The sequence below is a fragment of the Bactrocera latifrons genome, unplaced genomic scaffold (genome assembly GCF_001853355.1).
Source record: "Bactrocera latifrons isolate USDA-ARS-PBARC rearing strain unplaced genomic scaffold, ASM185335v1 scaffold_329, whole genome shotgun sequence".
Lineage (NCBI taxonomy): Eukaryota > Metazoa > Arthropoda > Insecta > Diptera > Tephritidae > Bactrocera > Bactrocera latifrons.
This window is the reverse complement of record NW_017536952.1, coordinates 53,984-69,202: the sequence shown is the minus strand read 5'-3', so window position 1 is coordinate 69,202 and position 15,219 is coordinate 53,984. Positions and strand designations below refer to the sequence as shown.

At 34.2% G+C, this 15,219-nt stretch overlaps 1 protein-coding gene across 3 annotated transcripts in view; it reads right to left on the bottom strand.

The window, feature by feature from the left end:
- The window catches only part of LOC108971160 (muscle M-line assembly protein unc-89), a 223,464-nt gene that overhangs the window by 158,662 nt on the left and 49,583 nt on the right, over positions 1-15,219 (bottom strand). For all 3 annotated transcript variants that reach the window (XM_018937031.1, XM_018937032.1, XM_018937034.1), the window contains exons 7-8: positions 8,270-8,405; positions 1,750-1,934 (exon numbers count right to left, since the gene is read on the bottom strand). In XM_018937031.1, coding sequence (XP_018792576.1) covers positions 1,750-1,934; positions 8,270-8,405 — 321 coding nt within the window. The remainder of the gene's footprint in view (positions 1-1,749; positions 1,935-8,269; positions 8,406-15,219) is intronic.

The window sequence follows — 15,219 nt, the reverse complement described above, 5'->3', positions numbered from 1 at the left end:
TTTTTCTTTTCTTTCCCTAGAAAAATGAGCACAGCAATAAGACTTTTGGTCATAATAATGACGATTCTCACCACCGTAGCACAACAAATCGACATACAAGACTTGACAAATAATAACGGATATATTCCCGTCAAGACGGAGGAAATAAAAGTAATCGATCACTATAGCAAAATTCTTCATATTGTTAATATAACTGCGTACGAGGACACAGTGACACTAATCCTACACAACATACAAGGACTAACCGCCAATAGAATAGAAAGCAAGCACTTACTGGACACAGTCAATAAGAATTTTTTATTATTAGAAAAGAAGATTCAGAATCTTAACCCACACTTTAGABATAAAAGAGGCTTAATAAATGTATTAGGAAAAGGACTTAAAGTAGTAGCAGGTACTATGGACAGTGACGACGAAACCAAAATAAAAAACTCTTTAGAATACCTCTCAAACAACGGAAAAATCTTGACGGATAGAATCCATAATCTGATATTCGTAAGTAATTTACTATCATCCCAAATASAAAACATTACTAATCACATAAATAACAAACAGATTGTAATAAGTGACTATTTGAACAAATTCAAGAACTTTATCCAAAACAAAATAATGACAGTAGAAGACGAAATTGAATTTATGYAACAAATTTACCAAGTTAACAATGACATTTWYCTTTTACGTGAYCAMATTGACGACATTGGTCAAATAATATTTTCAAGCAAACTCGGAATAATTCCCACCGATATTTTAACAGAGACAGAACTCAACTTGATTAATGACTTTGACAGCTACTCTAACATCAAGGTTTCCGTCGCCGTACAAGAACAGAATATTATCATAATCCTTAAAATTCCTAACTATTCACGAGATATCCTATCCAAAATCCTGTTCGAGCCTATCCCTAATGCCAAAAATAAAACAATCATATTGAAAAATTATGAAATACTAGTGGATAAAATGAACAATATTTTTAATGTAAATGTAAAGGAAAATCTGAAACAAAATTTGAAAAAAATTGTAGATGATTGTTTAAAGAATATACTAAACTTCGAAGAAGCATACTGCGATATGCAAACCTTTGAAGAAACCGTTGTAAACAAAATTTCACCTGGTATACTAATATTTAAGAATTTTTATTCTGAAATTGTACACAATTGTAATAAAATGAAAATAAAAATTAAAGGAAATTTTCTTATTAAATTTGAGAACTGTGAAGATGTGTATAAGAGACAGGAAACACGCTTATAATTTGCCTGTGGTGAGACTGGCTCATCTCTGCCAAGTACCCCTTCGAAAAGTTACGATATTTGAAACGTGAACCTTCTCTATAATAGACGTTCTCTGCTCGAAACTAACGGGATATTCATCATTCCTTCAAGGCCGGCTGACATTGGCCCGCATCTACTTGGCTATAGCAAACATTATGTACTATACACTTGTAAGTATGTGTAATGACTCTTAATTGTGAAAAATTTATATAAAATCTATTCTTAATATTGTTTTCAATATTTATGATGTGGTAATATTTCATTCAAATCAGATACTAAAACATTGTATTTATATCTTGGAGTACGGAAAAACTGTAAAGAAGGTGTTAATTATTTTATCCCGTTACAATATTAATGATATTATGTTACTTCCCAGTTATTTGTAAGTTAAATTATATATTTATATAAAATTAAGTAGTTGCAATTTGCATTATTTATTTCCCCTCAACAGCCAAATATATATGTATGGTATTTGACTTACCTACAGTTGTTGCTTTTGCTTCACATTGAGCTTCTCCGTATTTATTTATAGCTTTACAAGTGTAAATTCCAGAATCAAACTTTTGTACTTCGTTTATAATTAGTTCATAATATCCCAAATAATCCTTTTCTCTATTTATTTGGATATGGTTATCTTCTTCTGAAATTTCGTCTCCATCTTTAAAACTGAAAATTCAAATTGCATAGAATGGATTAAAAATCAACAAAGTTTTGAAGGGAGTAAAAAGTACATGTTAGACCGCATGTTTTGCGAAATGGTAAACTAACTTGAATTTTCAAATTAATTAACTTTTCCTCTCTACCTAATATCTTTAACAGTGATACCCACATTGTACTGCGAAATTGACGTTTAAATGATAACGAAGTCTCACACTAACCAAATAATAACTGTCTTCATTAAGTTTACTAACTGTGAGCTTTCTTGCAAAAAAAAAGTATGATCATGGAAAAACACTAGTTTTCGTGTTTTATTCGTACAAGAGAGTATGCGGATAACTCACTAATGTTTTTTTTGTTTTCTTTGCATATTTAGTTCAGTTTTTATACTGTGAATGGCTGAAATAACGAATGAAATAGGGATTTCTTTTTTATATTAACATATTGCCTATATTAGGCAACTAAACTTAGTGAAAACGTTTTATTTCGCTTTTTATTGGTATAACTACATAATTTCTTTGAAATCAAACTTAATACAGGGTGCTTTCCAAAGTAAACAGGACATAAAATAAACAGAACAAATGGTTTTATTGGCAAAATCAATTTATTTTATTCAAAATAATGGTCTCTACGTATGCATAACGCATAAGTCTCTACGTCTACATAACGATTTCCTTTCATGGGCAAAAGTATTTTTCCGAAAATGAAGAAGTCGCACGATGCCATATCAGGTGAATATGGGGAGTGCACTATGGTATAGACCATCATCGCCACATACTTGATTCATCAATTGAAACGTTTTGAAACAAAATTTAATGCTGGCTCTTTGTTCGAAGCTCATTTTCGCACCGATAACACAAACATACTGACACTTAAAACGCAATAACTTCACTTCCAATCGATGAAATGTAGAAATTCTCACTGGACAATCGATAAAAATAGCAGATTCTAACGCATCAGTCGACATACAGATGGCGCCACCAGGGGCGCTACATTTAAAAGTCCTGTTTACTTTGGATTTTTTAAGTTTTTCCAGATGGGGTATTATAAGTCCCTTTACCTTATTATTTAGATAATAATTAATGTTAGTATAAGGACAAGTAAGGAAGGACTATGTTGGAATGCAACAGAACACTTTAACACTTTTACACTTTACAGGAATCATATCCAGGGAATTAACTTATGGTGTAAAATGTCAACCAGAGGATCGGATCCCAAGCAATTTTATATAATACATCACGTACTACGTATATCTCATACACTGACCTACATATTCGACCTACATACTTTCACACTGTTGGAAGGAGTTCTTAGAAGTTCTTAGATATGTTCATTAAAAGTGTTAATGGGTTGAGCTAAGGCTTCTTTTTAAAATTTGTTTTTCCACAGGTGCACTTTGCTACTACGATATCTTGTGCAAAATTAGAGTTTTATATTTTAATTCAGTACTTAGTTACGGTTATAAGTTTTCGTTTAAATGCGTTGCGTGACAATGGTACGGTTACGCCCACTCATCAAGATATCTCAAGTTTTACACAAGTTACAGCTTGTAAAGTGGGACAAACACACAGACAGTCACACTAATTTCCACTTTTCTCGTCATCCTGATCATTTGTGTATATATAACCTCTATTTCACGTAGTTTTAGGTGATAAGTGCAACAAAACTATTATACTATGTAGCAACAGTATGCAAGATATAAGTACACCCATTGTTCTACAAAACTGTGAATGAGTTACAATCCTATTTGGCAACTTATTAATTTATATTAAAAGTCATAGCATCCTTAAATTTTGATATTATGATTTTCTGTATGTCCAATCTGTTATGGGGTCGGAAATCATTATAGGGATATGGGGTTTACTCCATAGTGTAGGCAAATTGTATTCATATTTTTAAGGAAACATGCCTTTTAATTTTTGACATACGACAAAACTGACGAAAAGAGAAATTCTGATCACTTCAGAACTGACTACAAAAGGACTTTGGATAGCGGACGCTGCACAGTGAAGTACTGGAGAGAGATAAGAACTTAAAGCGCAGTAAAAGGGAATTGTAAAAATAATCTGTAAAAGTTTAAATAAATAATATATATACAATTCTATATACTATATATAATCATTGAATTTTTAAATGATACAAACAAGAAGTTTTCCATAAAAGTGGGCTCAGGCAATTCCAGACACAGCGAGATTTACAGGTTAATTTTGTATTAGATTAACTTTGTGTTAAATTAACCACATCATTTAAAATTACTGCTACTACTTCTACTAACACAATTTAAAGTTGTGAATTTATTTCGTTGTCAAAATGGACCTTTAAATTTAGGTATTTAATAAGTACTTTGAATTGTAAAAGAGCACGCAAAATCCGGCTCAGACTATATTGAGCATGATGGTGACGGTGTTAAAAGAGAAGTTGAGAGAATTAGGGCCGAAGAACAGGAGCTGGAGCGAATGTATGATTTGTCACATCTTCTCAATAGGAAAATGTTGAAAATGCTCAAAGTATGGGCAAAAATGAATTAAACTTTCCCTGGTGGAAATGAAAATAAATTTAAAGAACTATGTACCGTTGCATCAGCCACCTAGGCGCGTATCATTTCAAGATCAAATAATTGTAGATGATCAAGTAGTATCCGTGACAAACATGTAGTAACAACATCATGGTAAAGATATAATGGTATTCTATTTACCACGTTGACACACACATGGCAATGTAGTAAACTCACATACTAGCTTTGTTTCATAGACATTAAATATTTGAAAAAACTTTAAACAATAAAAATATACGAACAATGATAAAAGTTGTGCGCATACAGTTTGTAGTACTATATAAGAATATTTTTATGGGTTAATCGTATCCTTTCAATTTTTTAGCCCCGAATTTAAATGAGGCCCTCATTGACTCAGAAGTCCCCAAATAATGCAAGTAGTATTACTTTCTATTTTTTTATTGATTTTTTAAATCACTTTGACAGAATATATTTCTCAGCTCTTGTGTAAAAGCTTTTAGCAAAGTTTGTTACAACTTATGGTATTTGTACCATATATGGTGTTGTTACTACATGTCTGTCACGTTTATAAAGGAATAGCTTTGGTAAAGATATTATTACTCCAAGTATATCCGGTTACGCGTCACCGAATGTAATTGTGTTTAAAAAGGATAAAACAAACCAATTAGGTTGATATTATAGCAAACTAAATGATATAACTCTGCACGATAGTTTTCCAATGACAATAATTGACGAGATAGCTGAACACTTAAGGTCCTAACGGAGGGCTTAATAATACCGAAGACAGTTCTTAGAGCAGCAGCTGAGTAGTTACATCCTACTTTTGAATTCTCATTCAAAATTAAGGGCTAATGGCCAAGAGTAAAGTAACTCAAATGCTGTATGGTCAGAAGACCATACAAATACATCAAAGCATGAGTATGGTGCGGCAATGTTGCAAAAGAGAGCATAGGATAAAGCATATCATCTAGTGCTATTCATAAGCCACAAAACAAGTTCAACTGAAGAGAACCATAATTCTTATGAACTTGAAGTGCTCTCCATTGACAACGTAATCAAACCTATTGCAACGCATTAGCTAGATAGGGCAAGTTTTTGGAAGGATTTAATTATAGTATAATTATACTATAGAGCATACGCCATAAATGAAATCTAAAATGAAGCACGCTAGCTCGCGTTTTAATAGACAAATCGTTAAAGCATATGGTAGATTAGTAGAGGCTTAACGAAAAGATGAATTCACAAAATATTGGAAAACGAAGAATTATTTATCTCTCATGATATTTTGTACATGGATCCAGCAAAGGGACTAATTGTGGTACCAAACCAGATGGAAATTGAGATTATTGCAAGGAATCAATGCAAGGGCATTTTTCAATTAAAAGGACTTATGATTACGTAGGAAAATACCATTATATTGAGCGTATCGTGTAAAATCCACCCATTCACAAACTAATTGGACCTTATAATTTCGCTTTACGCCTGGAAAATTAACAACTGACCAGATATTCACCATGTGCTAAATCTCGGGAAAGACCCGTGAAAAGAGTATCGACACCACCTCTTTGTCGATGTCAAGGCTGCTTCTGACAGCGTGAAAAGAGCCTGCCTTTATGTCGCTATATTTGAATTTGGTATCCCCGCAAAACTAATATTTGGTTCCCACATCATTGTTGACTGTCATAGCTTCGAATTCGTGAATAATTTTGTCTATATTGGAGCCAGTATTAACAGCAACGTCAGCCTCCAAATCTAACGCAGAATAACTATTGCCAACACTCCGGCTCTGAGAGTGTACCATGCTGTACCCGCCGGGGGAAGCAGAGGAAGTACCAGGTGGAGAAAGACTCGGCTATAACCGCGTAGGCGGTGTCCAGTAAGGAAGAAAAATATTACGCACAATTCTTTGGTTGCAATTAGTAAAGCTGTTACTGACATATAGGATTTCAATTTAAGGCTAGCGAACTTCTCATGTAAACTTACGCTATTTCGTTTAGTCGTTGTCGATACAGCGAAAAAATAACATTGGGCATGGTTGTGCGGTTAAAGCAAATATGGCTTGCACGCAATTCTTTATTATAATGAATACATTTTGATGTTATGAATTCCATTTTGTGATTTACGTTATTTAAGTAAAGTTAAGGTATTTAGGACATGGGTTTGAAACGATTTCAACCGAAATTGTCATGATCAAATTTGTTTGATATATTTTTAGTGATTTATAGGATATGTGTGAGGCCTCGCCCACTATTTGAAAATTTCCAACCCAAAGATGTCTCCCTTCTGTGATTCGCTGTACTAAGTATTTAATTTGCCGCTTAGTTTAGGCGTTTTATAGGTTTTCGATTATTCGGTTTTTTGTGAGGTGGCAGTGGTCCAATTGTTCATGGTGCCAAGAAAGATATTTTAGTTTATACGGGCAGATGAACGTCACGCAGATTTCAACTCGCCTCGTAATTCTGTTTATTTATATATGGTTATATGAATGTAATTTTATATCTAATTGGTTATTTTAATTAGTTTAAGATGAGCAAAAATAGTATATTCTGGTAAAACATTTTTTTTACAATTTAAATAATTTTCTTACAAATTATTATTATGTATAACAAAATTGATCAGCAGAAAAATACTTAAACACTTAATTATGTTTTTCCTCGATCTTTTTTACATGTTTTGAAAATAAAATAATTTTGAATTTGCACCTTTTAAAATTTTTAGGGCTTTAATGTTATTTGACATATTTAATTTTTGCGAATGTGTATATCATAAATTAAGAAGAATTCCTGTTTAATGGTTAAAAACAAATTTATCATCATTGATCAATGTCTTTGTTTTCACAGTTTTTTCTGGAATCAATTTACCGCGTAAACACAAAATTATGTGTACTCAATATATTTTAGTTATAACATGGTTGGAGCAGAATTTCGTTCACCATTAAGCGTTAGCATAACAAGTAAGGGTGTAACCGAACATTTTATACTCTCGTAACTTTCAAGGATCAAACTCGGAGGAATTTGTTTTCGATGATGGGTTGACCGTTTTCGGACAGAAGTTGGCAATAAGAACTGTAGGAATGTTACGGTAAACTACTTATTGATTTTGGGTGAAGAAGGTCGAAAAGGTACTAAAGTAAGATTTTAAACCTAAATGTGAGCATTGTCACGCCCTTCGACTTATTTTGACCGCGGCTTCTATAAAGCTTTCTCGTACCATCTTGGGTGTGAAATTTAATGTCTCTGGTGGAGATTATGATCCGATTTCATCTTTTTTTTTACTGTGTCGGTGGGGATACTTAAGGAATATGAAAGAATTTGGAACACGTATACCACATTTCATCAACTCACTTTTCACTTAAGTTGCTACTTGCATGTACGGACAGACGGACGGGCAGGTAGATATTCACTTGGAATTCAACTGTTCTTTTTAGTATTTTTAGTAATACAAATATTCGTTAGGTGAATAAAATTATTATACTCTGTGCAACATGTTGCGCAGGTATAAAAGAGTGAATATAATATGCGTTCTATACGCAAACATCACCAAACAATATCTCATCAAGAAACAACGTAGGTAAACATAAAATGCCGTACAGTCCACGAAATTGAAAATAAATATCAGTGTATTTTAACAAAAATATGTTAAAAAATTTTGATCTTATTTCTAAACCAAAGCAGCATTTTTAAAGATTGGGAAAGCATAATATCACCTAAGGTTGATATAGAGTCAATTATTGAAAGTAAAGAATAAAAGTGTTAACGCTAAAAATATAATTTAATTAAAAACCTGGATTTAGTATCTATTAAGACTTATGCTTTTAATTTTTTCTTACAATTTCACTTTAGGTTTTGGATCCCCCATTACTTTAATCATAAATCTGAACAATGTTTGTTCCAACATTTCAACATCCTTCAACTGCACAAGAAAAACTGGGGCCACGTTTGTTTTTGTTTCGTCATGTCCAGCAGCTGGAAATAGAGTTTAACACATTAAGTATTATATATGTACATAAATTTCACTTTAAAATATATATATTTGCTTTCCGCACTAAATAAAAAATCAATATTCAAAACCATTTACAAATAAATGTACGGAATTAATAATCCTTATACGAGTATGCAGAGAAAATGCTCACAAAAACCTCAGAAAAATTAAATTTGAAAAATGTTTGCTACATGTTGCCACAGAGTACACAAAGTTTGTTCATCTCATGATGAGAAATCCTTTTTTTTTTTTGGTTTTGAACTGTCAAATACAGTTTTTATTTACTATTATTATATTCTATTGTTTTATAACATGAATTTGTGTTGACACAACTATTAAAGTATATAATTAAGGATTTCCAGTTAAGTTGTAGCGCCGCGAATGTATCCGTTTACTGATGCGTTTTCAATTGATTATTACAACGGAAAATTTTCTTTTTCTCACCAATCATGTTTCTTCCCAGAATCATTGTAATAAATGAAAACTGCCACCCAAAAAAGCAAGTATTGGTAAAAAAAAACCTCCAAATCAAAGAATGTTAAGGAAAAAAGAGCAAATGTAACAGCTCATAATCGTGGGTTGAACCTTGAGAAAAATCGTAAGAAGAGCATGAATCACGGCTTCAACAAGATAGTGAACAAAAATCTTCATCGCGAGCTACCGAGACAATCCAAAAACGTACGCAAAGACTAGATGCCAATTGTAAGCGAATAGCTCAATTAAGAAAAGAAAATAGATTTAAATCTTGCAGCGTTCAATTACAATAAGGATGATGATTACAGAAATTACAAGGATGTAGTGATCGGTGCAATGAACAAAGTTTGTACACATTGTGGTGCTTTGAAGTTCGCTAAAGAATCCCCTGGAATGTGCTGTTCGAACGGTAAAGTTGTTTTGACACCATTGATGAAGCCCCCTGAGCCACTTCTTAGCTATATTTTTAAGCTCACTTCAACTTCCACATATTTTTTTCAAAACATCCGAAAGCATAATTCATGTTTCCAAATCACGTCCTTTGGAGCAACCATCATAGTGAACAATGCTGGTTACATGCCCACTTCTAAAGTGCAAGGTCAAATTTACCACAGAATTGGATCATTGCTCCCAGTTCAAGATGAAGATCCCAAGTCTTACAAATTTATTTCACCGGTAATAAAGCTGCCGAAGCTGATCGGCGTTGGGCAATCAGTACTGAAGTAAAACGAGAAATCGTCTTAGAACTTCAAACTATGTTTCATGAACACAACAGCCTCATACGTTCATTTAAAACAGCTCTAGACCAGATGCTGACAGATGATTATAAGGTTGTGATAAGAGCAGACAAAATACCACCTGGAAAGCATAAGCGGCGATTCAATGCACCGGTAAAAGACGACGTTGCAGTGGTTATGGTCGGAACAGAATTTGAGCGACGCGATATCATCATCCATCTCCGAAATGAAAACCTTCGGCGCGTTGCGGAAACGCACCGATCATATGATGCATTAAACTATCCAGTTCTTCTTCCACGTGGCGAAGATGGTTACCATTTTAATGTAATGCAGGCAAATTTAAATAATGAGTCAATAAAAAAGTTTCTTGCATGAACTTTTATGCCTACCGCCTTATAATCCGACGAAATGAATTTAATCATTTGTTAAAACGCCGTGAACTATTACATTACATAAAAATTGAAAGTGAACGTCTTCTTTTTGTTCGGTTGAGTCAACGAAGCTACGCGCCGAGGAATATATTCACTAACGTGATGCGATTAATAATGATGAAAATATTAGTTAAATGTGATTTTACCAGCAACGAACACCGACAGTCCTCGACATATGAACGAATACGCTCAAGATGCTCTGACTTACGTGTGCAAGTACGGACGACCGGATCTCTTCATTACTTTCACGTGCAATCCAACTTGGAAAGATATGATTGATCTGTTAGGCCAAATTAAAAAAAAAATAAGTTATTCGTTTATTAACATTTCAATTCGAAACCATCAAATCAATCACGTGCGTTGTGAAAATTTTTATTCAATTTCATCAGCAGGCATTTGAATTTAAGGTGGTAAGTTGAACTGAGTAAATTAAGTGGATCGTGCATGTGAGGACAAGTGTATTCACAGAACTTAAGCTAAGAAAGACAAATATAATAAAAGAAAATGCCCGAAATGAGGACACGAAGATCATTGGCATCATACAATCGCTTGGCATTCCAATATGATTCCACTGCGAACTACAGTGATGATGAAAATTTAGAAATTGGACCAATGACGACTATATGCCGATATTGCAATGCGTTAAAGTTTAAAAGAGAAACGGCTGGATTGTGCTGCGCAAGTGGAAAAGTCAAACTGTATCCATTACTAACACCACCACAGCCATTGAAACCATTGTTCAATGGAAGTGATTCCGATTCCAGCCATTTTCTTCAACACATGAATACAATAACTGCTTCCCATGACTTCCTTTGGAGCTAATATCATTCGAGAAGGCGGCTTCATGCCGACTTTAAAGGTAAAAGATACAACACACATAACCAATCACTCACACCAACACAATGAATTGCAACACTTAAAAACTACATATACACCACACACTACACCACCGTTAGACCGTATTCTTCAGCAAATGATTGTTTGCAATTACAGATAGAAGAACAAATATCAATTGCCTGGTTCAATGGTGCCAACACCAGATGAACCGCATCAATTTCTGCAAATATATTTTATTTCGTCGATGGTGGATCAGCTGAATGTGCGGTGCAATATACAGAGAACACAACAGTTAAATTGACGAATTATTTCACAGTTGCAAGCATTTTTTCACGCTAATAATGCTGTGGTTAATATGTTCAAAACGGTATTGGAACGAATGCCATCGGATACGCACAAATTTGCCATAAGAGTGGATTGTACCCTAACAGGTGAACATGTGCGAAGATTCAATGCATCCACCGTTAATGATGTTACTGCAATTACTGTTGGCGATCCAACTAAATCCCGAGACATTGTCGAGGACATGAGGAGAATGTCATTCTGAAGTGCCGTCGGCTATTCCAGCTATTCGTTGTCGACATGTATGTCAAAGTCGAGACAGAACGTTTAGCGTTCATCCAATTCAATCAGGCAAAGCTACGACCTGAGGACTATATACACTTGCGTGATTACTTCACTGAGGCTAATGCGGCACAACGAGCTGAGAGACCACCACCGATAACATTGACTAGTGTGAAGCAGATCTATTCGCAGCGAGGCTGATGTACGTTGAAATGCCCAAGTATTACACTTGGAATCAGTCAACAAAGAAATTAAAACGTCGCAAACAAGGAACCCCAATTGCAGATTGCCCACAGGTGTTTTCCACTGATGCACTAGGTCGCATGTATACTGTTCATCCTAAAAATGATTAATGTTTTTATTTGCGACTGCTGTTGGTAAATTTACGTGGACCAAAATCATTTGCGCATTTGAAAACTGTGAATGGCCACCAATGCCAAACATATCGAGAAGTATGTCAACTATTGGGTTTGCTGGAGAATGATTTTCATTGGGATTTAACACTTTCGGATTCAGTTGTTTCATCAAATGCGTACCAAATACGAACGCTGTTCGCAATTATGATCACTACATGTTTTCCTTCTCAACCAATTCAGTTATGGAAGAAATACAAAAACCACATATGTGAAGATATCTTGCATCGCTTGCTCATTCAAACGAATAATCCTGACATCTAAATAACCGATGAAATCCACAATAAAGGATTGATTCTGATTGAGGGTCAATGCTTGACTATAGCAAACAAGCTACTGATTGAAGTAGGAATGATTGCGCCAAATCGATCGATGCACGGTGCATTGAACCAAGTATTAAATCGAGAGCTGCAATAAAATGTTGATACACTGCAGGAATTCGTTCGCAATAATGTGCCTTTGCTGAATGAACTTTGCAAAAACAAGTATACGACACATTAATTCAAGCGGTGGACAATAATACCGGTGGTCTATTCTTCCTGGACGCACCTGAGGGAACAGGAAAAATATTTGTCATTTCATTGATTTTGGCCACTATTCGATCAAAATGTGACATATTTCCCGATCCAGTGCAATGGGAAAATTGTTGATGCAATGCAAGTCCATTGTTTGGGAAGAGTGCACAATGGCACATAAGAAATCAGTTGAAGCACTTAACTTCACACTGAAAGATCTTCGGCCAAATAACAATATCTTTGGGGACTTGATGATATTGTTGGCAGGCGATTTCAGGCAGACGTTGCCAGTAATTCACCGTGGAACGTCTGCCGATGAATTGAATGCTTGACTGAACTCATATCCTTTATGGAATAATGTAAAAACATTATCGCTAACCACTAATATGAGAATTCAACTTCAAAATGATCAAAGTGCTGCACAATTTTCCAAACAATTGTTAGCTGTTGGAAATGGAAAAGTCCCAGTAGATGCGACATCTCGATCAATTACTCTTACCAACAACTTTTACCGATTTGTAGACTCTCAATTAGCTCTTATTGAAAATATTTTCCCAAACATTTGTGAGAATTATGAGAATTATGCTTGGTTAAGTCAACGAGCAATTCTTGCCGCAAAGAGTAATGATGCACACGCACTGAACTTCACCATTCAATCAAAAATTTCTGGCGATTTGGTGACATACAAATCCGTTGATTCCATAGCAAATCCCGATGATATAGTAAATTATCCGACAGAGTTGGACCAGGATTTCCACCACATAACTTGCAACTCAAAGTTGGTACAGTTATGATATTGTCTAATTTGAATCCATCGCGACTTTGCAATGGTACTCAACTTTCTGTAAAAAGACTTATGCCGAATTTGATTGAAGCAACCATTATTAACGGAAAGTACGGAGGTGAAAATGTATGTTTTCCTCGAATATCAATGATTCTGACTGATCTTCCCTTTGACTTCAAACGATTGCAATTTCCAGTTCGCCTTGCGTTCGAAATGACAATGAACAAGTCGCAAGGCCAATCGCTTAATGTTTGCGGGATAAATTTATAAAATCAATGTTTTTCACATGGGCAGTTATACCAGAGAACGTTTATCATAGAGAAGGTTCACGCAGAGAACGTATAATATAGAGAAGGTTCACCGCGTTGCCAAATTTACGATATTTTATTTTTTGGAGGGGTACTCTTTTCTATTAGTGTATTTCACCACAAAAGCAGGGGTACTCTTTTCTATAAGCGAATTTCAACAATATTTAACAGGAGCATCGAAAATAGCAGAATTGAGCATTTTCAGTGATAAATGAGAAAAATTATGATAATTTCAATGTTTAGAAATGTACGCTTACAGATTCGCATATTTACAATGCGCAAGCGAATATGGATACCATTTACATATATGTAGATATTCTCCATATATGTATGTACATATTTGATAACAAAGCTCATTCGTATTTATGTACATACATATGTATGTATGTGAAATTTGACCTATTTAATGAAAAATTCCACTAAATCTGTTGGAATTTATAATAAAGTAATATTTCCATTACTACCTAAGTAAATATATGTACATATGTATGTATATCTTGGGCATTAGAGGTTTTGATAACATTTTAAAAACCAAGCCGACCCACATACATATTTGCATATGATAAAATTTCGTAATGATAAAATTTTTTTTTGATAAAATCTTAGAAGTCATATGCATATACATAATTATGTGTACATGTAAACAGATTTAAAAAACGGTACTCATAAAGTTCACAAATTCACATATGTGTGTAATTTTGTGTTCATGTAAACAAACTTGAAAGAATCATTCGCATAATGTTTGTAAACACAATTTTTTATGTAAATATATACACTCATTGTTTCATACATAAACGCCGTTGTCACGGACAACCAATCGCAGAACTTCACGTTTTGTCAAAATGTCAATGTGTCGACAAAGCGTCACAGCTTTGTGAAMATCSAAGCTGTGCCGAAAAACAAACGAATGGCCGCCGATTGTCACCGCTTCCCTTTGCCGCTGTACAGCTTCGGCCACAAACCAGCGTAAAGTGTAAAGTGTTAGTGTTTATGCGTGAGCTTACATACATACATATCGACGCAGCTGCGTAAAAATATTTCAGAATTACAAAATATTTTTCACATTCCTTGACAAATACAGTCAATACTGGTTATGTGCCACATTCAAAGATACGGATATGTGTAATTAGTTAAAAATAAAAATATAATATGGTACATAAGTGACTGCGGATACTTAAATGAGTCGTACTTAAAGCAATAATTTCTAGGTATTTAAAAAAACAAACCATGAGATGCAGCAAGATATTATATATGCTGTTAAGAGTGATGAGAGAGGGATTTGATTTTCATTTAAGCAGAGTACTACTTAGCCGGGATTGACTGTACAYATGAATCAGAGGAATATTGAATATTTTCTTTGAAACATTTCTTGAATTGAAAATCGACAAATAAACTATGTTGTCAATTTATTCGAATATATGTTAATACTTATTTTTGCGAGGTTGACACTTTTCCTTCTCATACATTTCAGAAATATATTCAATTTATGATTTTTGGCTTTTGAAATCGTCGCGAAAAGACGCTTGTAGGCAAGGCATGCTCGGGGAGAGGAATGGCGTCTGCTTTTATGAATGAATCGAATATGCTTTTTGAAAGTACGTTTGCGTTCATGAATGAAAATTTTGTTGTTGTGTAATTTACTATAAATTTTGACTTCGGCCATATTGATTTCTGATGCTATTGGAGACGATTGTTGTTTTTGAAGAACAATATTTGTAATTTTTGCGGGTGACAT